At 39.9% G+C, this 21,997-nt stretch overlaps 2 protein-coding genes across 3 annotated transcripts in view; one reads left to right on the forward strand and one right to left on the reverse strand.

Moving 5' to 3' along the window:
• Slc71a1 (solute carrier family 71 member 1) overlaps window positions 1–18,809 on the forward strand; it is a 35,730-nt gene extending 16,921 nt beyond the window's left edge. The window contains exons 4-12 of one of the 2 annotated variants that reach the window (XM_075981524.1): window positions 313–440; window positions 3,350–3,464; window positions 6,741–6,959; window positions 7,472–7,585; window positions 8,525–8,596; window positions 12,434–12,546; window positions 14,199–14,296; window positions 15,894–16,057; window positions 17,480–18,809. In XM_075981524.1, coding sequence (XP_075837639.1) covers window positions 313–440; window positions 3,350–3,464; window positions 6,741–6,959; window positions 7,472–7,585; window positions 8,525–8,596; window positions 12,434–12,546; window positions 14,199–14,296; window positions 15,894–16,057; window positions 17,480–17,686 — 1,230 coding nt within the window. In that variant the 3' untranslated portion in view covers window positions 17,687–18,809. The remainder of the gene's footprint in view (window positions 1–312; window positions 441–3,349; window positions 3,465–6,740; window positions 6,960–7,471; window positions 7,586–8,524; window positions 8,597–12,433; window positions 12,547–14,198; window positions 14,297–15,893; window positions 16,058–17,479) is intronic. The other variant, XM_075981525.1, reaches the window with a different exon arrangement.
• A 211-nt stretch (window positions 18,810–19,020) lies between these two features.
• The window catches only part of Sass6 (SAS-6 centriolar assembly protein), a 41,989-nt gene continuing 39,012 nt past the window's right edge, over window positions 19,021–21,997 (reverse strand). The window contains exons 16-17 of the mRNA XM_075981520.1: window positions 21,306–21,400; window positions 19,021–21,206 (exon numbers count right to left, since the gene is read on the reverse strand). Coding sequence (XP_075837635.1) covers window positions 21,100–21,206; window positions 21,306–21,400 — 202 coding nt within the window. The 3' untranslated portion in view covers window positions 19,021–21,099. The remainder of the gene's footprint in view (window positions 21,207–21,305; window positions 21,401–21,997) is intronic.

The raw sequence follows: 21,997 nt of genomic DNA on the forward strand, positions 1-21,997 counted from the left end.
GCCTCCTTACCAGTATAACAGTATAGGTAACTAGCCCATGATAGTTTTCTGTTGCTGGTTTAGTTCCTGTAATTGGAAGTACATTAGCATTTCATATTTAATACCCAGGCAGAAGCCAATACATGATCTAGCCAGCCTTTGGAAATTTTAAAACAATGTGTAGGCAAGAAATAAGTTACTGTTGATTGAAAGTTTAATGATTTATTTATTCTACAGGTAAAGTTCCTTTTCCTTTTTTTTTTTTTTGTTATAACAAAGTGATTCTTTTTGGCTCATGTATCTACAGCATTTTTTTTTAACTTGAACTTGTAGGGTTTGTTGTCATTCCTCAGTGCCCCACTTATTGGTGCTCTTTCTGATGTTTGGGGCCGGAAATCCTTCTTGCTGCTAACAGTGTTCTTCACATGTGCCCCCATTCCTCTAATGAAGATCAGCCCCTGGTATGTATATGCTCAATTCTGTGTAGCAGCTAAGTAACTATTTCTGTTATTGCTTTCTTACCTTTCTTCCTGGTTTTTTTTTTTTTTTTTTTTTATTTCTTTCTCTAGACAGGGTCTCTCTCTAGCCTTGACTGTCCTGGAACTAGCTCTTGTAGACCAGGCTGGCCTCGAACTCACAGAGATCTGCCTGCCTTGCCTCCCGAGTGCTGGAATTAAAGTCACCACGGCCCAGCTGTTAGTATTTTCTTAATGGCTTCTTTATTTCTTTTACTTTTCTTGGCCAATTTACTTATCAGTGTATATTTTAATTTTATTCTTTAGTGTATTTATTCTTTAATACAGATTAGGCTCAAGGGACAAAAAATAGTACCTAAGTAATGGTTATGAGGATTTGGAATTAGATGCTACTATTGGAAGCATCTAGACCACCAGCAAACATGCTTTAGGATTTCATAGCCCAAATTTCTTTCTTTTTTTTTTTTTTTCCCAAGACAGGGTTTCTCTGTAGCTTTGGAGCCTGTTCTGGAACTAGCTCTGGTAGACCAGGCTGGCCTCAAACTCACAAAGATCCGCCTGCCTCTACTTCTGCCTCTCAAGGGCTGGGATTAAATGTGTGTGCCACCACTGCCCGGCTACATAGCCCATATTTCAAAACAGTATTTTTGAGAGAAAGGTGTTACCTTTCTATTCTTAAGTAGGGATTTTGTACAGTTCATCACTGTTAATTAGGAATGGATTTTACTAGTAAAGCCCAAAATTGCTAAAAAAATCTGTTGCTCAAAACTTGCTTTTCTTTTCCTATCAAAAAGATTTTGGGGCTAGGGGTCTAGAGCTTGAGTCTAAGTTACAGTGAACAGGACGTCGTTTCTCCAGTCTTCCGTCCTAAGCTGTCTTAGCAATACTGAAGCACCAGCTGTCGTGTCAGCCGGAGATGGCACTGTGGACAATATGGCTACACACTGTTTTGTTTTTAATTTATTTATTCATGTACTTTATACACCAGAAGAAGGAATCTGATCCCATTACAGATGGTTGTGAGCCACCATGTCATTGCTGGGAATTGAACTCAGGACCTCTGGAGGAGTAGTCATGTGCTCTAAACCACTGAGCCATCTCTCCAGCCCCACTTTTTTGGTTTTTGATATGTTTTGTTTTGTTTTACAAACTGGACTTGACCTCTAAATCCTGCCCAGCCCCAAAGAGTGCTGTGTTACATGCACCACAGCCTTCAACACCATCTTCTCTTAAATCCAGCTTTTACTTACATAATGTATATCTCTGGTCAGATTTCAGGCATATGTGTGCTTCTGTTAGAAGAACATGTTAGCCTCTGTGATAAAAATTAGGATTATAGCCAGGAAAGTGACACACCTTTAGTCCCAGCTCCTGACCTCTTTGGTCTTCCTGGTCTATAGACTAAGTTCCAGAACCGGCAGGGTTACATGGAGAAACCCTGTTCTGTGTGTGTGTGTTTTATTTTTCACTTGAGAAAGAGGACAAGTTTACACACACAAAAGAACAGCAAATGCTCTGAACTAGCAGGGTAATAGTTGTGTGTCTGAACATTGATTCTTTATGTGCTCTTTCTATTCCATGGTGTAGATGTATATTTCCAGTGAGTATCTAGAATTATTTAGGGGATTTGTAGAAGAGTCTTCTAATTAGTTAAGAGTCAAGCTTTGAAAACCAAGCCTTTGATGAATACTAAAGATGCAATTGAAATCTTACCAAAGGAATCTAGGGGAAGAGCTAAAAATGAATTTTGGAAAGGAGTGTGTTTGAAAACATTTAGTAGCAGTAATGTTCTGGTGGAGTGATAACGTGAAAGTTTATAATGATTGAGCAAGACTTAAGAAAACTAAATGTCGCCATTACAATAGAGTTTTTTTTTGTTTTTTGTTTTTGTTTTTTTTTTTTTTTACTATTAGCTGACTAGTTTGGAGTCATTTTTAGTAAAATACAGCTTGTCTTTCAAAATGTATGTGTGTTAGTGAGTGAGTGTACACTCACCCATCTGGATTCATGTGGAGGCCAGAGAGTATTTTTTTTTTTATTTATTATGTATACAATATTCTGTCTGTATGCCTGCAGGCCAGAAGAGGGCACCAGACCTCATTACAGATGGTTGTGAGCCACCATGTGGTTGCTGGGAATTGAACTCAGGACCTTTGGAAGAGCAGGCAGTGCTCTTAACCACTGAGCCATCTCTCCAGCCCCCCCAGAGAGTATTATTACTGAGCTGTTAGTGTCAATTATTTCTCCACTGTGATTTTGAGGCAGAGCCTAAATCCAGAAAACATGCTCTTTATGCTAGATTTGACTGGCTGTTGAGCTCCTGGGATCTGCATGTCTCCATGCTCCAGCGCTGGGGTTATAGATGCTCACCTCTACACCCATTTTTACCTAGGTGCTTGGGGTCTGCACTCAGTTCTTTTGCTTGTGCAGCAAGTTACTTACCTACCCACTGAGCCACCTCCCCAACCCCTTGTTTATTTTTTGTAGTAACTGTCTTAATTTTATAGACACTGCCATTCAGGTTTCTTCAGTTTAAAGAGTTTGTTTCACTAACATTTGAAGAGCCAAAAACAACCGAAGGGAAGCATGCAGCTCTGTTTAGGCTCACTGTAAACGTGTAGTGGCTTGTTTGTCGGTCTCTGTTGTCAGATTTTGTTTCTGTACGATACTTGGATAGAAAGTTGTAAAGAGTGAGACATAAGTTTTTAGCTTGTTGCTGTTCATACACTTTCACAGTAACTGGCCTAGGACTATAGATGCGTTCATTCTTGCATTGCCCTAGAAGGTTTTTGGCTGAAATGCGCCATTCTTACTGTAACTAATAGACATGAAGGAACATTTTAAGTAATGGTGATTGTTCTAATAATTTTTTCTTGGTTGCCTTTCATTCTTAGGTGGTACTTTGCAGTGATCTCTGTTTCTGGAGTTTTTGCAGTGACATTCTCTGTTGTATTTGCATATGTAGCAGATATAACTCAAGAACATGAACGAAGTATGGCTTATGGTCTGGTATGTATACTTTTTTCTTCCAGCAGTCTTTTTTTTTTTAATTTATTTATTTATTAAGGATTTCTGCCTCCTCCCCGCCACCGCCTCCCATTTCCCTCCCCCTCCCCCATCAAGTCACCCTCCCTCATCTGCTCAAAGAGCAATCAGGTTCCCTGACCTGTGGGAAGCCCAAGGACCGCCCACCTCTATCCAGGTCTCATAAGGTGAGCATCCAAACTGCCTAGGCTCCCCCAAAGCCAGTACATGCAGTAGGATCAAAAACCCACTGCGATTGTTCTTGAGTTCCCATTCTTTCTCATTGTCCGCTATGTTCAGCTAGTCCAAATTTATCCCATGCTTTTTCAGACCCAGGCCAGCTGGCCTTGGTGAGTTCCCGATAGAACATCCCCATTGTCTCAGTGTGTGGGTGCACCCCTCGCGGTCCTGAGTTCCTTGCTCGTGCTTCGTCTCCTTCTCCAGCAGTCTTTTGTGCCTGCTACAAAATACCTTGTATTAAGTGTCCCTTTCTGCAGGAAGTGCTAATTTATAATTACTCATTAGATTGTATTTAGAAGTCTTTTCAAAGTTGTTATGGTACATGCCTGTAACTCAGGATTAAGGAAGCTGACACATATTAACTAATTGACCTTGGCTAATTAAACAAGATTACATGAAAGCCTAGAGCCATATAAGCTTTGACAGTTACCACTTGGAATATCTATAAATGGTGTCAGAATTTAAATGATTGTATTCTTGTCAGATTTTTTGTATTGGAATTCTAAAAATAAAATATAATTGCTACTCATTTAATAACTCATTGAATTAATCTAAATTATAATAGGCTAACATCTAGGTCAGGGTTCGGTAAACCATTTCTGAGGCTTTGTGAGGCATGTACATTCTCTATTCCATTGTGTTGTCTATGTTAGTATGTGTACGTCCGCAACTCTTTAAGAATGTAACAACCAGATAAGTAAGAGAGCTTGCTACCATGCCTGATGGATTGGGTTAGAACTGGCTCCTGCAGGTTTTCCTCTGACCTCCACATTTGTGCCATGGTACACCCTCCCTACATACATACTTTATAAATTGAATGTAATACCTTCCTAGCTCATGTGACGCACAGGCAGTTGGTTGTCAGTACCTGAATAGGTCTAGTGACTAATTGCAGTCTGTTCTCAACCTAGGAATAAAATGGCCACCATAACCATACTAATGTGCTGTTATTTAGATAGCTAGAAGTAGGGCAGGGATGAGTTTCAGCAAATACAAGATACATGTGTGATAAATAAGGACTAGGTATTGTATCTCATTGACTTTTAGTTCCATGAAAGACTGATTTCTAATTCAGAAGTATTGCAAAAAATGGTGTTGGGAGGCAGGCTTTGGAGAAGGTGTAGGGAATATGTAGGGAAAATTCATAAAAAGTACAAGTGGTTTCAGTTGTAGGGTTAAATCTTTAAAAATGATAACAAGATTGATGATAACCAAGATTAAAAAACAAACAGAAAAACTCCAGCTTTATTGAAGTATACTTAAAATTCATCCATTGTATGTATATAGTCAATGAATTTTAGTAAGCTCATACAGCTTTCTCACTATCACCATAATAGATTTGGAGTTTAGGGTTACATGGAAGAAACTAGATTTTCCCCAGCTAAAGCCCTTTTCTCTTTTAGATAGGTCCTTACTATGTCCAGACTGGGTGACTTCTGTCTCTGTACTGGCATTATAGACAAAAACTACTGCACAAAGCTAGCCAGAGATTTTCATTCAAAGTTTTCCAAGCCTGGTGTGTTCATGTACACCTTTAACCCTAGGACTTGGAGGCAGAGGCAGAGGTGTCTGTGAGTTTGAAGCCCAACCAGTCTACATAGAAATTTGCAGGCCAGCCAGATATATATATATATATATATATATATATATATATATATATATATATATATATATATAGAGAGAGAGAGAGAGAGAGAGAGAGAGAGAGAGAGAGAGAGAGAGGAGAGAGAGAGAGACCCTTTGAAAAGAAAAAGCAACAAAAAGAATTTTGTAGTCTAGTTACTTCTTAGTTTGGGGTAAAGTCAAGTGAAGAATTTCCCACCTTTAAAGGCATGATCCAGCAAATGATACTGACATAGTGATAATGCGGATCTAGAGTCAGGCAGTGGTGGCGCACGCCTTTAATCCCAGTACTTGGGAGGCAGGGGCAGTGGATCTCTGTGAGTTCAAGGCTAACCTGGTCTACAAGAACTAATTTTATTAAAGCTAGGGCTTGTCTCAAAACAACAACAACAATCAATAAAAAGAAATAATATGAATCTAGAGAAAGGAGAAAGTGATCTTTGTAGTCCTTTCTCATTCTACCAGAAAGAAATGGTCACAAGCTGGTAGAACTGACAAGGATAAAATACAAAGGAACCCTGATTGGGCCTTTGTTCGCTGCTTTGCAAGTGTGAGCTCATCTGATATGCACAGTGAGAGTGCCTTTGCCCCACAGGAGTACTGGAGCTCTTCTTCTGCTGTGCTGGCTCCCTAATGAGACACCACTGCTGTCTGATTTTAGAATATTCCCATCAACCTAGGGAACACTCTCAGACCCATTTATCATTTTTCCTCACTCCACCCTGAGCCCAGACAGCAATCTGCACACTCCGTCTCTGTGCTTTTGCCTTTGGTAGACATTCCATACAAATTGCATAGTGTAAGACAGTCTTTATGTCTAGGATCTTCCCCTTAGCATGTCTTAAGGTTTACCTCATCCATCCATCCATCCATCCATCCATCCATCCATCCATCCATCCATCCATGTTGCTGTGCACTGTTCCTTTGTTTGGCATAAACTAAATTTGTTTGTTGAGAGGTGACAAGTTTCTTGATGGTTGCTTGAATGTGTATCATAATAAACATTTAATTATCTGTTTAATTTTGATGAGAGAGAACAGAGCAGAATTGGATCTCCTTGTAGCTGTGGGTGATGTTAGGCTGTGCTGAGGATGAGCAGGGCTGACAGGAGGGGCATGTGCAATGCTCTGGGCTCCTTGCTTCTCAGCTAAATGAGCTTTTAGTTTCTTGTTGGTTTGCGGGTCTGTTTTTTCCTATGAATTTATCTGTGGATATACATGCAGAAAAGGCTCCAGAGTTTAAGAAAACGTTTGAGAGGCTAGTACATCTTCTTAGACAAGATCTTCCTGCAGGCTTGGACAGGAAGTGTGCAGCTGCAGCTGGCTTATAAAGGAGGATGGTGAATGGGTACTGTAAGGGGGTTCCAGATGATCCCCCACTTTCTGTTTTTGATTGCAGGTTTCAGCAACGTTCGCTGCCAGCTTAGTCACCAGTCCTGCAATTGGAGCTTACCTTGGACGAGTGTATGGTGACAGCTTAGTGGTGGTCCTCGCTACAGCAATAGCTCTGCTAGACATCTGTTTTATCCTGGTGGCTGTGCCAGAGTCGTTGCCTGAGAAGATGCGGCCAGCATCTTGGGGAGCTCCCATTTCCTGGGAACAGGCTGACCCCTTTGCAGTAAGTTTCTCATTGGTAGAAGAATGAATATTTGGCTGGGCGGTGGTGGCACACGCCTTTAATCCCAGCACTCGGGAGGCAGAGGCAGGTGGATCTCTGGGAGTTTGAGGCCAGCCTGGTCAGGGACAGGCACCAAAAAAGCTACAGAGAAACCCTGTCTCGAAAAACCAAAAAAAAAAAAAAAAAAGAAAGAAATATCTGATTCAGGTGGATTATGAGTACTTCCTTCTTTCTGATGCTTTTTCAAGAAAGACCCTTAAGGCTTATTTATATATTTATTACAATCAGGTTCTCAGTGTGTAGCCCTAGTGGGCCCATTATTTAAGATCATTCTGCATTAGTCTCCTGAGTTCTGCAATTATAAACATGAGCTACCATACATGACTGAAGATTTATTTTTTGAACATTTTGGGATTTTTTTTTTTTTAGACTAGTTTGGTGGGGATGAAGTAAAGACAAAACTAGTAGTGAGGTTTTGACCTAAGTGTACGTTGGTGTTTCTCCTATTCTAGTCTTTAAAAAAGGTGGGCCAGGATTCCATAGTGCTGCTGATCTGTATCACGGTGTTCCTCTCCTACCTACCGGAGGCAGGCCAGTACTCCAGCTTCTTCCTATACCTCAGACAGGTAAGGTCCTACTGCAGCGGACTTGTCGTGTTTAGTGCTGTAAGGACAACATTTCATTTTCAGGGAGCTGGACTCATCTGTAAAAGCAATGCTTGTCCTAGTTTGCTTTCTTCTTGCCAAAAGCAGCTTGGGGAGGAAAGTGTTTATTTAGCTTCTACTTCCATGCTACAGTCCATCATTGAAGGAAATAAGGCAGGAACTGAAGCAGAGACCATGCATGAATGTTGCTTGTTGGCTTATTCCTCAAGTTCATGTTCAGCTACCTCTCTCATACCTCCCAGGACCTCCTTACCCCATGGTGGTACCACCTAGAGTGTATTGGACCCTCCCATCAGGCATTAATCAAGACAGTGTTGCATAGACACCAATCTGATGGAGACATTTTCTCAATTATGGTTTTCTCTTCCTGGATGACTCTAGTTTATGTTAAATTGACAAAACAAAACAAAAGCACAAAACAACCCCCCCACCCCCCCAAAAAACCCTACCAATACAATGTAATTTTATAAAAAGTAGCCAACAAGAATTTTTTTTCTTTTTTGTTTTGTTTTAGTTTTTGAAATGGAATTTTTCTGTGTAGTGGCCAACAAGAATTTAACCTCCTGTTCATAGTACCTATTTCTGCTCCCCATCTTTGGTACTGGGGGTAAAACCTTCAGACTCATGTTGCAGTTATTTGTAAAGTGATTTTGGGTGCTTGGTAGCTAAGTATAGCTAGATAAACGGAATTTGTTAAGACGAAGAATGTATTTTACATATAAAAAACCACTTTTCTGAAGAATCCTTTGTTTTTTATGTATAATAAGTAAATTAAAATTTGAATTAAAGGTCATCAATAAGCATGTTTCTAGTCATTTAATATTAATGTACAAATAGTAACACTAACATGTTTGCTATGCTCCTTTTTCATTCATTTTACTTGTTTTGGAAACCTTCTAGATAATGAAATTTTCCCCAGAAAGTGTTGCAGCCTTTATAGCAGTCCTCGGCATTCTGTCCATTATTGCACAGGTGAGTTCCTGTTGGAGTGATTGCATAGAGGGGAGCCCATCCTCATGCAGTGATGGCATGTTGGGAATGAACCTTTTTGTTTTGGAGATGGGGTCTTTCTATGTCATCCTGACTCTTCTGGGGGTCACTATGTAGACCAGGCTGGCCTCTAACTCACAGAGATCCTTCTGCTTCTGCCTCCCAAGTGCTGGTCTCTGAACTATAGGTTCAAAAATATGTTAGTGTAGCTAGTAATTGATGAGGATTTAGGGTGGATACACATTAGTGATGTATAACTGTGAAGTCACTCATCAACAAATAATCACTGGATGTCTATAGTACAACAGGCTAGAACAGTGGAGTCGATCCCTGCTGTTTAGTTTACATTCTAGGGGATGACACATGAAACATTAGTTGTGATTAAAAACTTCAAAGAAAGGGAAGAAGTGGTAGAGAAACTTGGAAAGGTTTTTTATTTTATTAGTAACAGGAATTTGGGGAGTGCTTGATGTACAAGGTGGCATTTGGCCAACGATATGGAGACTATAAATGCAGGAAGAGAATTTTAAGTGGTTGAATGATGGGAATAGTGCCCCAAGGGTGAGAGTACTTGTGTTTGAGTAAGAAAGTAGAGGTCTGGTGTGGGTAGGGAAGGAGGCTAGCAAGTAAATCCCAGGGGCTCCAGGAAGCCCTCGATAAGCTCCAGGTAAACAGTGATTGCTGGTGTGGAGGGTCTTTTAGTCTTGTGTGAGAGATTCTCATAGCAGCCAGTCAGCCTTGGTAGTTGTACACAGGATGTGACCCCAGGAAGGGAGGAGACCTGTGTTTCTGGATTTTGTTTCTGACTTGAATGACTCCTCACGGCTTTAAGAAAGCACATTCACCTTTTGTTCCCACTTGCAAGGCTATAAATAGGCCCGCAATGTGCAAGATGTTTTGTTGCTGAGTGGGGGTCTCTTTTTGTACCCTTTCCTGGATTAGGATTTATTGGTCCCTCCTGGCTTCTAAATTGAGAAACATGAATTCTATAATCAACAATGACTAGTTGCCTGCATACAGTGAAGGACTTTATAAGCAGCTTCCTTAGCCTCACATTCCAGAGAGTGCGTGCCTCTGCACACAGCTGGCCCTTCAGCCCCCTGCCAACTGTGTGTGCTGCCAGCCTCCGTGTTCCTATCTGAGGCTGCAGGAACTTCATCAAGGTGAATGGTTTTTAGCAGTGCTTTCCCTCTGGGGTGCATGATGAGAGTTCATGTTCTGCCCTGTGAACCTCTGTAGAGCAGTGGTTCTCAACATGTGGGTTGTGACCCATTGAGGGGGGGGTCACATATCAGATAGCCTGCATAGCAGATATTTACATTACAATCTATAACAGGAGCAAAAGTACAGTTACAAAGTAGCAAGGAGAATAATTTTATAGTTAGAGTAACCATAACAACATAAGGTCACAACGCTCGGAAGATTGAGAACCACTGATCTAGAGCCTTAAGAGGAAGCAGGACTTTTGAGATGGAAATGCTGTGTTTGGGGATAGTCTTCAGAACACTTTTCCAATTCTTTAAACTTTGCGTTCTTCACAAGAATTGGATGCCACGGTGTATGCAAAGGGGCGCAGTAAAGTACTGAAATAGCTGCTTCATTAGGGGGACAGTTTTTATTGTAGATAAGAAAGAGCAGCCAAAGTCATCTGGAAGAGTCCAGAGCAGAGAAAAAGAAACAGAGTGGACATGACCAAGGCTAGGGAAGTGGGAATAGCAAGAGATAGCCAGAGAGGGAATAGAAAGTAGTGGTTGTAAGGAGGGTAAGAAGTTGGGGGTGGGGAGGGAAGGGCTGGACTGCGGGAGCCTGGAGGCCAGCATGAGCTTTGATATGCAGCCACAGGCACATGTCAGTGATATTGAACCATAGGTCCCTTCTGCCAGAGGCAAGGGAAATGACTCCTTCTGGAAGATGGAACATTTTCACAAGTTTCTGAGGTATGCTGGCATTTATCTTATGACCAGAAATCCTTTTATAATTCAACTTGAACTGAGCCAAGACTGTTATTCCTGGACATATGAACTGCCTAAGACCTAACATAGTCTTGAGTATACTCAAAAGTTTTCTTTTGATTAACTAAATTCTGTCTCTCATACATTGTATATAAGTAGAGCAGAAATTCTTGTTTCTAGTTCTTTGAATGTGTAAGTTGACTGTAATACTGTCCACCATGTCCACACATAAACAATAGGGACGTGCATTATGTATTGCTTTAAAAGAAAATAACAAAATCTTACTAGAGGAAATAAAATATGAAGTTTTTATACAGTTGTTAGGTTGAAAAATACTAGCTTTACCCAGATGTTTGTTTAGTGAGTTGAACTTCTGGCAGACTGCTGCTCAGGAAATTTTGTGGATTGGCTAGCAAAGAGTCTAATCCCACAGGGTGGGCAGACCCAGGGCCTCGATCCTGGATGCTCTTCACTTTTACCAGGCTTAAAGAAAGCTAAGTCCTCAGATCCTCCAAGAACTTGGTATGGTGGTAGTGAGTTATTATCTAAAAGTTCTTCTAGGAACCTTTTCTGAGGCAAGGACTCATTTTAACTCTTGCCAGCCTAGAACTCAACTTCAGACTAGACTGCCTTCAAACATAGTTCAGTTCTCTTCCTGACTCAGGCTCAGATTACAGCCCAAGTCACCACACCTAGACATACTGACGTTTGTTACCACACCTCAGAAAATGTTAAGTAATTCCAACTTACACTTTGTAATTATTTGTGTGAGGAAGTAATGAGTGATTATTGGTACCACTTCTACAGACTTATTATTTTGTGTAGTGCGTTCAACTTTTGTTAGAATATCAAAATTGTTTTTGATGCCCCAATCCATGCTGAATTTCAATTAGATTTGAAATAGAGGAATGTCCATTTATTCGCTAAACCATTTATTAAATGTTTCCTATGTGCCAGGGACCGCTCTCAGCACTTCATCCAGTGTTGAATTCTGAAATTGCTGCTGTTAGCTCCACTTGGCAAGAGAAAACAAAAGTAGACATATCCAGGGTCTCAAAGATCATAGTCCAGCCTGTTTTTCCGGTCTGTGCTCTTAAAACTTTCTCAAATCATACTTACTAAACTTTTATACATTTCATAGAATCTTCATGGTTTCAACAGCAGGTTTTAGATAAAATTGTGGGTCATCACTGGGCTATTGGATTGCAGTCTGTCTTAGTTACTTTTGTATTTTTGTGATAACACACCATGACCAAGCCAGTTTATAGAAGAAAGAGTTTAATCTGGGGTTCACAGTTGTAGAGGGTTAGAGTTGATGATTATCATGGCATGGAATACGGCAGCCAGTAGGCAGGCATGATGGTGGAGCAGTAGAAAGAGCTTACATCTGGTCTACATGCAGGAGGCAGAGTGTGGTTGTAGACTTTTGAAATCCCAAAGCCCACCCCCAGTGACATTACCTTCTCCAACAAGGTCATATCTAATACTTCACAAACAGTTCCACCAACTGGGGACCAAGTATTGAAAACAGATGATCGGATGGGGCCATTCTCATTCAGACCACTTGGCCTTGAGGCTTCATTCATGCTGTCACAAATTGGGCATCTCCATCAGGAGCCTAGAGTTCTTTGTCAGCATTGGTCCTCATTGCAAGTATAATACTAAGGGCTTAGAAAACTGGACTCAAGTATTGTAGCTCCAGTAGCTCTAATTCAGAATGTGTTAGTCTGTAGCACTGAGCTCTGAACTAGTTGGGGCAATTACTGCTGAAAACAGCCACACTGGTGTAAACGATACTTCATCAGAGTGAAAGAACTGCAAAAACAAACCAAACTTTGTGGTAATCATATGTGTGTTTTTCTTCTAGACTATAGTCTTGAGTTTACTCATGAGGTCAATTGGAAATAAAAACACCATCTTATTGGGTCTGGGATTTCAAATATTGCAGCTGGCATGGTATGGATTTGGTTCAGAACCTTGGTAGGTATAAATATTGTAATGTTCATTTTCTCAATTTTTTTATATTCTTTGAAAAGTTCTTTTATTTGCATGATGTATTTTGAGTACCATAGGCCTTTACTACCTGCCTCTCAATCCTCTTCCAACCTATAGTGGCATTTCACTTGTATCTTAATAAGTAAAGCTTGCCTGAAGATCAGAAAAGTAAAACAGCTACACTGGCCAGCCTTATAGACCAGCCAGCAATGAAACACACCTTTAATCCCAGTAGCCACACTATTTCCCCAGTAACCGGGCAGTGTGTGACTTTAATCCCAGTGATGCATGCCTTTAATCCCAGCCCTAGAGAGGATTTTAAGATGGGAACAGACAGCTCTCAGTCAGTCTCATTCTGAGACTCCTTGGAGACAGGATCACCATTTCGGACTGAGGTCGAGGTAAGAAACAGTGACTGGCTGCTTTGCTTTTCCGGTCTTCAGGTTGAACCCCAATTTCTCCCTCTTGAGTTTTTATTAATTGTGCTTCACTAACCGCATAGACACTCGTTTGCGGTGTGTGTGAATTTAGCCCACAATGCAGTTAGTACTATCCACACATGCATGGCATGGTGTAGGGCATGGGAAGCCTACCCATAGCCACACCCCATCAAAAGATGTTTTTGTGTGCTTTTGGTTTTTGAGACATGTTTCCTTTTTTTTTTTCCTTTTTTCTTTTTAAGCTAAGGCTGCCTAAGCCTCACAAGGGCGAGAACTACAGGTGTGCACAACTTTGCCAGCTCCGCCCTTTTCTTCCTTACCAGCTAAGCCATTGACTTCAGTCTGTTTCTTGTGCTTCAGAGCATGCATAGTAGTTTCCCACATAAGTTTATATATATATTCTAGACTGGCTAAATAGTGGCATGTTTTTTTTACATGAGATTATTAAACTATTGAATCTGTAAGGGCTCATTTAATCAGTTTTTAAAAAAAATAACTAGGAAGCAGCACAGAATTAAGACAGCCTTCTATCTCTTTTGTCCTTCCAGTTATGGGGAAAGCGTTGTAGTGTTCCCCTCTGGCAGATTGAAAGTGAGCACACTCCATTCCATTCTGGCTTTCCCCACCAGACTTAGCTTTTCTTGCAGGCTGATGTTGGTCAGGTTGGGCTGCCTACCACTTTGGGCTTGGGTATTATTAGTAAACACTAAAATGTGTTTAGTGGGTGACGTATTTTCCAGTCCAGCCTTTGCAGAGGACCCACAAATGTGAAGTATTTTTTTCAAACAAGAAGCCAGGAACTTCCAGCTTACTACTCTTTATACTTTAGAGAATATATCCAGTCAGTGATCTTTAAACCGAAACACAAATCCATGAGAACTTTGGATGATTGCTGGCTTCAACATTTAAATACACTTGATGTTTCTTATTAATTTTATGTATAATCTTCAAATAGCCTCTCAGCTTCCCACAGAATGTTCCAATTTTACAACAAAATCCCACATCATCTTTGTGAACAAGTAGTTACTGTTTCCAGAGCACACAATGCTATGACTTGCCCAGAGCCAATTAAGAGGAACAGAGAAAGCACACTTCTCTTTTCTGTGCCACAGCCATTGCACAGTCAGGATGACTTGGTTTGATTTGACAGGTAAAATGGAAGCAGTATTAATTTTTGTTTTGCCGCTTTGATTACAGGATGATGTGGGCTGCTGGGGCAGTCGCAGCCATGTCTAGCATTACCTTTCCAGCTGTTAGTGCCCTTGTTTCACGAACTGCTGATGCTGATCAACAGGGTGAGTTGCTAGGCACTCTAAGTAGTCTTCTAACTTTGCTGCCTGTGGTAAAGCAGATTCTGAGGTCCTAATTTCCAGTGGCTATTGTCCCTTGTCTTTCCAGTACTGACTGAGTGGCGTTTGTGTCATTATGACAAAATACCCAACAGAAACAGCTTGAAGGGTTTATATTGACTATAGAGTTTTGTTTTTTCATGATCTGTTTATTTTGGTTTTTTCGAGACAGAGTTCCTTCACTTTGGAGCCTGTCCTGGAACTAGCTCTTGTAGACCAGGCTGGCCTCAAACTCCACCTGCTTCTAACCTCCCAAGTTGCATCACCACCACCCAGCATGATCTATTTTTAATATGCATTGGTGTTTTGCCTACATGTATGTCTCTGTGATGTAGCTGGATACCCTGGAACTCGAGTTATAGACTGTTGTAAGCTACATGTGGGTGCTGGGAATTAAACCCTGGAATAGCTCTGAGCCATCTCTCCAGCTCTGGTTATAGAGTTTTTAAAGAGTTCAGTCCACGGTTGCTTAGTCTCATTGTTTGTGGGCCCAGAGGGAAAAATATGTCAGCAGGGGCATAGAAGCTACCCACAAAGAGTAGACAGGAAGAAGCCAGGGACAAAATACATTTCCAAAAATTCACCCCAGCGTTCTGGTTCGAGGGCCTCCCCCAAATAGGGGAGTACCAATTCAGTGCCAATAGGGACTGAAATTCAGTATATGAGCCTGTGAGGGATGGTGCGCGTTCATGTCCTGATTTACTAATGAAGTTTCACTGCCATTTTGATATTGTGATAGGAACCTTAGGCTATAAACTGAAACTGCACTTTTGTTTCTTGGCCACCCAGACCCAAATTATCACACAGAAACTATATTGACTACAAAGTTTGGCCAATGGCTTAGGTGTATAGCTAGCTCATATATCTTAAATTTAACCCATTCCTCTTCATCTATGCACTGCCATGAGGCAGTAGGTAGGTACATGGTGTCTCCTCAACTCCATGTGCTTTCCCCACTGTCTCTGTTCAGATTTCCTGCCTGGTTTTACTCTACTAAGCTATTGACCCAAATAGCTTTATTCACCAACCAATAAAAGCAACACATATACAGGACATCATTAGGGTTTGTTGTAACCCTTTAAAACTCTGTAGCTTCAGTTATCAAGACATCAGTAAACATAAAAAGGTTCTGTGGTAGGAACATTGCTGGCATGCTGACAGAAAGGGTCCTAACAGAGGGTAGAAGAGTGACAGTGATTACTCAGTAAAATGGTCACTTAGAAGGAAAGGCAAGAAGAAACTAAAGAAATTGAAGTGAAACCCAATAGTATATATTTGACTGAGTAGGAAACTGTGTGGGGTGGTTTTTAATGTGCTTAATTGAGTTCCTGGATGATTTAAAGCCAAAAACCTAGTGCTTTTGCTACCCAGAGTTCACCCTGTTAGGTCTGGGCTTGCACTTATACAGGGCGGTGACTACTTATGGCTTCTTGGTAGCTTTTAATACTCCTAGAGCAAGTTGCTAGTATCTGTTAACAATCTCAATTTAGATTGATTTCACATTTGTAGGATAATGTGCTAAATGATTTCTTTAAACATGTAGGTGTTGTTCAAGGAATGATAACAGGAATCCGAGGATTGTGCAATGGTCTGGGACCAGCCCTTTATGGATTCATTTTCTACATATTCCACGTGGAACTTAAAGAACTGCCAATCACAGGTTCAGACCTGGGGACGAACACAAGCCCTCAGCACCACTTTGAACAGGTAATTCTTAACTTGCATGTTAAAATGTTCTATTTATTTGGCTGGACTAAAGGATGATTTTGAAAACAAGCTTTAAGCCGGGCGGTAGCAACTCATGCCTTTAATCCCAGTTCGGGAGGCAGAGGCAGGCGAATCTCTGAGTTCGAGGCTAGCCTGGTCTACAAGAGCTAGTTCCAGGACAGCCAGGACTACAACACAGAGAAGAAACCCTGTCTCGAAACTCCACTTCCCCACCCCCCATAAAAACAAAAAAAAGCAAGCTTTAATATAAAACTGTTTCTGGTTTTTTTGACACAGCCTCACTATAATTCCAGCCTGGCTGGAACACATTGTGTGGCCCGTGCTGATCCTTCTGCCTCAGCCTTCTGAATACTGATTGAGATTACACATGAGCCATGATGCCCATTCTAGAGTTCTTAATTTACTTTGAGGTCAAATGAAACCCCAAATGGATTGGCGGTATAGGCCTGCTTATAGAGTGCTTGCCTAGCATGAACAGGCCCTAGATTCAGCCAGACACTGTTAAAACAGAGTCCTTAAGACGTCTCTTGAGTACTTACTTGCAAAATTGTCTGTGCATACTTTTTCCTCTAAGAATGAAAACCATATAAAATCCTACTTTGTCATTGTGTGTGATGGCATGGTAGCCATTCCTCCACTGCATACTACTGTTTCCTTCTGACTCTGTAGTTAGTGTCACAGTTGTCACCCATCCCTAGATGCAGTCGGCTATGCATGTTTGTTGCTGTGCTTGCTTTATTTCCTGCTTTATAACTGAAATTACCAACGCCAAGCCACATGAACCATTGAGCCAATACAAACAGCTCTTCGGTTACCTTGATTTAGCAAGAATTTCCTGCAGCCAAGCCTATTTCCAAAACTTAAAAAAAAAAAAATTGTGGGTCATATACAACAAAAATTGACAGTGCACGGTTTTATGTCAAACTGGACGTGATTTGGAGTTAAAATAAAAATTTGTCTACATATTTTTTGTGGTTAGCAATATTGTATTTTTGAAACAAAAAGGTATTGATATGTGTAGCTTTGCTTGACCCCAAGGTTCCTGTCTCCCTCTTGGGACTAGATTGATGGAGGTGCACGAAACGTGTTTACAGGTTCTGGGCCAAAGTAACGCTTAGTTGTCCAAGTTCCCTCTGCCAGCTTTGTGTGCACGACTCTCCAGAAGCATTTTATAACTTGCTTTAATGAAGTCACTAATTTTAGAGAAAAGTCTGAGCACCAGCTGGTGGTTGCACACGTCTTTAATCTCACAGGAGGATCTCTGAGTTGGAGGCCACCAGGATATCCAGAGAAACACTGTCTTAAACAAACAAACAAAAAACCTAAGGAAAGAGTTGCTAAGCAAATCTTGGGGAAAGGGGAGTATCTGTACAAGAACCCTAACTATTGTTTCTTCCTCAGAATTCCATCATCCCCGGTCCCCCCTTCCTCTTTGGAGCCTGTTCGGTACTGCTGGCTCTGCTCGTTGCCTTGTTTATTCCGGAACATACTAATTTAAGTTTAAGGTCCAGCAGTTGGAGAAAACACTGTGGTGGTCACAGCCATCCTCACAGTACACAAGCGCCAGGAGAGGCCAAAGAACCCTTACTCCAGGACACAAACGTGTGATGACTGAAATCAGGAAGACTTTTCTATCGGCACCAAGGTCTTAGCTTTCACCTATAGTTCTGGATGTACATTCCATTTCCATCTACAATGTACTTTTAAGATTGTCTTAAGAAATACCTGCATGAACTCCGTGGGAACTAAAGAAAGAACCGGACAGTTTTCCAAAGATGTTACAATTTCTTTCTAAAAGAAACCTTTTGTTTATTAGCACCAATCTCTTGCCACTAAACTGTTTTATTATACATCTTTAATTAAAAGCTATATATGTAACTCCGCTGTTAGCACGTCTCTGCTACCATTTCCTTAAGGTGTTGCGCTTTTACCGTGCTGACTCAGTGACACAGTAGGTAGTATGATTGTGGACCTGTTCGCTTTAACATTGTAAAAGCCTGAGTCAGATTGTAATATTGTAAAATCTTGGGTCAAATAATTCAAAGCCTTAATGCAGATGCACTAGAATAAAGAAATGGTAAAGAATTATTTGCATTTTAAACAACAAAACTTGTGAAAATTGTAGAAAACCAGAATCATGTTCCGAGCCTGTTTGCCATAATTTTATTTAAAACATTATTCACTACTGTTTTTGAAGTAAGAAAATATCAGCCACTTAGAATTGAAATTGGGATGGTCAGAGAGCCTATACATCTATGTTCTGCTTCTTATACCACTATTCTTTTGATGTTTGCATAATCATAAGGACCTCAACACTTGAATACATAATTTAAAAATTATATAGTAAAGCTGGTAGCCTTGAAAATGTCAATGTGATATCTATATGTAGATAAATATATATAGTGGCCTTTCAGGACTGTCACAGTAACACTTTATTTACAGAGCTAATGTTTGTCCTAAATTTTCAGGACCCTAGAAGAGAGCTTTATACAATTACTGATGTGAATTTCTCTAAAGTGTATATTTTTGTGTCCAGTTATATTATTTAAAAAAGTGTTACTTTGTAAAAATTGTACATAAAGTATTGTATAGTTTACACTGTTTTCATCTTGTGTGTGGTTACTGCCTAATGCTTTTTAAACTTGGAGCATTCACTATGATTAAGGTCTCAATATGTAAATATTCTGTTAATAAAATTAAATATTTTAATGATTTTTTTCTTTTTAAAAAAGTCTTGATCTGTGAGTCCCTGTAAGGCCTGTTTGGGCTTTTATTTGTTACCATAAGCATTTTTACAGACAGAAATCTTAACTTACCTCCTCTGTAGTTCATTTGTTTGTCCTCACCTCACCAAAAAACCCCTGAAGTAAAAAATGCAGTGTTTGCAAATCAACTGGAAATACTTGGATTTCATAAGCACAGGCAATACGAGACAGACAGTCTTTAATTTTCTACACATGCTTCTGGCATACAGAACTCTGAAGTTTGTACTTTATTAACAAAGGTTCTTAGAAACATCATTAACAGCAACATTTTCATTATTAACACATGTACAGTTATACACCACAAAACAATCTGAAACAAAAGTTGAAGAGGTAGAGCAAAGAATTAGCGCAGTCTATGTGCATGTACACTTAGCCGCTGTGAAATGTGCTGTCCTATCTTGGAAATGTGTGTTTATAAATAGTAAGGGTGGGGATCAAAAAAGCTACATGTCATATATCCCTTCCAAAACCTGCCAACCCCTTATGTATATATTACATAGTATTTACAACAGTCCTGCATTGCCAAGACATTTCTTTCTTTCCAAAATTAAGTGCTTTCAAGTAACAATATTCTTAATCATCACTGGATTTTGAATTACACCCTTTATTGAAGATAGCTGGCAGTTGCCAGCATCTTGAAAGTGAGATTAAAAATCCGTCTTCCTGTGGTCCTAGTAAAGTTGACACATCACTACCTTGAAGTGTCTTCAGCTGTGTAAAGTACTTGGGAAAAAAATGCTTTTTAATGTTTATGAATGTTTTGCCTGCGTGCCTAATGCACTCAAGAGACCAGAGAGGGAAACAGGTCTCTTGGATCTCTAGTTACAGACAATTGTGAGCTGCCATGTGGGCAATGGGAATAGAACTCTCAGTCCTAGAAGAAAGCCACCAACCACTGATCCCGTTTCTTCAGCCCCTTGAGACCTTTTAAGACTATCACATGATTGTTAGCATTTTACAAATAAGAATTGGGGTCTTTGTAGGATTTTAATGTCCTTTGAGTAGTTGTCAATAAGAACACAATGGAACCTTAAGGTTAAAGATTTGTGTTTTCTATGTCCGTTCATACACGGGTATTTATTTGCACATGAGTGCAGTGTGTACCAAGGAAAGGTTCTCTCCAAGAGCAATACAAGGTCTTAACTACTGAACCATGCTGTTGCTTTTTGGGATTTTTTGTTTTGTTTTGTTTTCTGTTTTTGCAAACTACTTAATTTCCAAGGAATAGTTCTTAGGAGATTTAGTAATGAGAAAGAAAATTGTAAATTTCAGTAGTTCCTTCTGTTATCAACAGTGCAAATTTTGGTTTTATAAAAATACTACGAATATTCATGATGCCATTATACTGAAGGAATTTTGTACTCTAAAGTCAGCCCAGATGACTGACTAAAACAATTTAGCCATGTGAATACAATGTCCAAATTATTTTTACATAAAATTACTTCATAGATGAAATGTTTCAGGGAAAAGAATTTACTATGAATACTTAATTCATTTCAGCGATTTAAAAGTGCTTAAGAGTGTCACTGGGTAGGTATATCAACCACACTCCAGGGTAGAGTCCATAACCAGGAGTGCTTGGCTAGCACAAAATGGGCTCCACTGTTGTGGTTTGGTATTTTTGTTTGGTTATTTGTGTTTCTTTTTGAGGGAGAAAATACATGAAATTGGGTGGGTAGGGAGGTGTAGACCATCTGGAAAGAGATGGAAGGGGAAAGAATAAATCCAAATATATTGTATGAGCCAGGCATCTGGGAAGAGGCAGGTGGATCTCTTGAGTTCAAGGCCAGCTTGTCTACAGTACAGGCAAGTTCCAGTGTACAGAGAAAAACCCTGTCTCAAAAAAACAAAAAAAAAAAACAAACTTTAAAAGTATAAGGACTTTGGTGTAAAGATCAATAATCACAGATGGAAGCTATTTCTCCCAATTCTCAGGTGGCAAATTAATAATTGCTATACTAATAAACGTGATAGCATGAATCACAAGCTTTCTAGTTACTATTCCCTTGTAGGGCACATTTTTCTTTAGGCTGTTTCTTATTCAGACCAAGTGGTAATAATCTGATAAAATTCAGTGATATTTTTAGAAACAAACATTCTGTTTACAGAATAAAAAATACCATTTACTCAGAATCTTTGACAATCTCCTAAGTTTGTAAATGGTAACAGTATTACAAAGGATTCAGGTGATCTAACAGGAACAAGAAAAATTGGTTTTGTTGTCTAAACTGTCAGTAAGAAATGAAAGGTGTTGGATTAACTATTTGGTAATTGTCCAGGGAAATATGCTGAAGATGAAGAGGGGAGAACTGTGGGTTTGGAAGATGTCTGTAATGCTCCCATTATGCCATCTTTCTGATGGTCTGCAAAAGAGGACAAAACACACAACATGTTACTAATTCAGTCTTAAGACACATTTAGTTAAATTGTACCGTGTGTGCCCAGCACAGATATCTCCTCACCTGAAGTACTAAACAGATTCTGGCTGAGTCCACGTAAAGGAATGCTAGCTTCTCTTTTCTTCAAGTATTTGGATTCCAGTCCTAAATTTTCACTACTTTAAAAAAAAATAATAATCTTTAAGTCATTTTTTAAAAATATTTATTTACTTATTATGTATACAATATTCTGTTTGTGTGTATGCCTGCAGGCCAGAAGAGAGCACCAGACCTCATTACAGATGGTTGTGAGCCACCATGTGGTTGCTGGGAATTGAACTCAGGACCTTTGGAAGAGCAGGCAATGCTCTTAACCACTGAGCCATCTCTCCAGCCCTCTTTAAGTCATTTTAATGTTCATTTTCTATGTGTGTGTGTTGAATGTCCCTAGTCAAAAAATTCAGTATGCTCAAATACCATAGTACAAGATTTTTTGATCACCCACATGATGCCACAAGTTGTCAACCCCAACATCTGTTGACCATTTGACGGATGGCTCAGTTGAAACAGGTGCACCAAAAACAAAACAACATATAATATACCTGTGGGCTGTGTATAGGAGAAACATCAATCTTTTCTTTCAGGCTTAGGTCACATCTAAGTATGTATTCCAAATATTCCAAAATTCTAATGCCTCAAAAGCCTGAAGTACCACTGGCCTCAAATGTTTTGAATAAAGGACACAGCCTGCGTACTCTTCACTGTTTTTTTTAAGC

Source organism: Microtus pennsylvanicus, chromosome 7 (assembly GCF_037038515.1).
Source record: "Microtus pennsylvanicus isolate mMicPen1 chromosome 7, mMicPen1.hap1, whole genome shotgun sequence".
NCBI lineage: Eukaryota > Metazoa > Chordata > Mammalia > Rodentia > Cricetidae > Microtus > Microtus pennsylvanicus.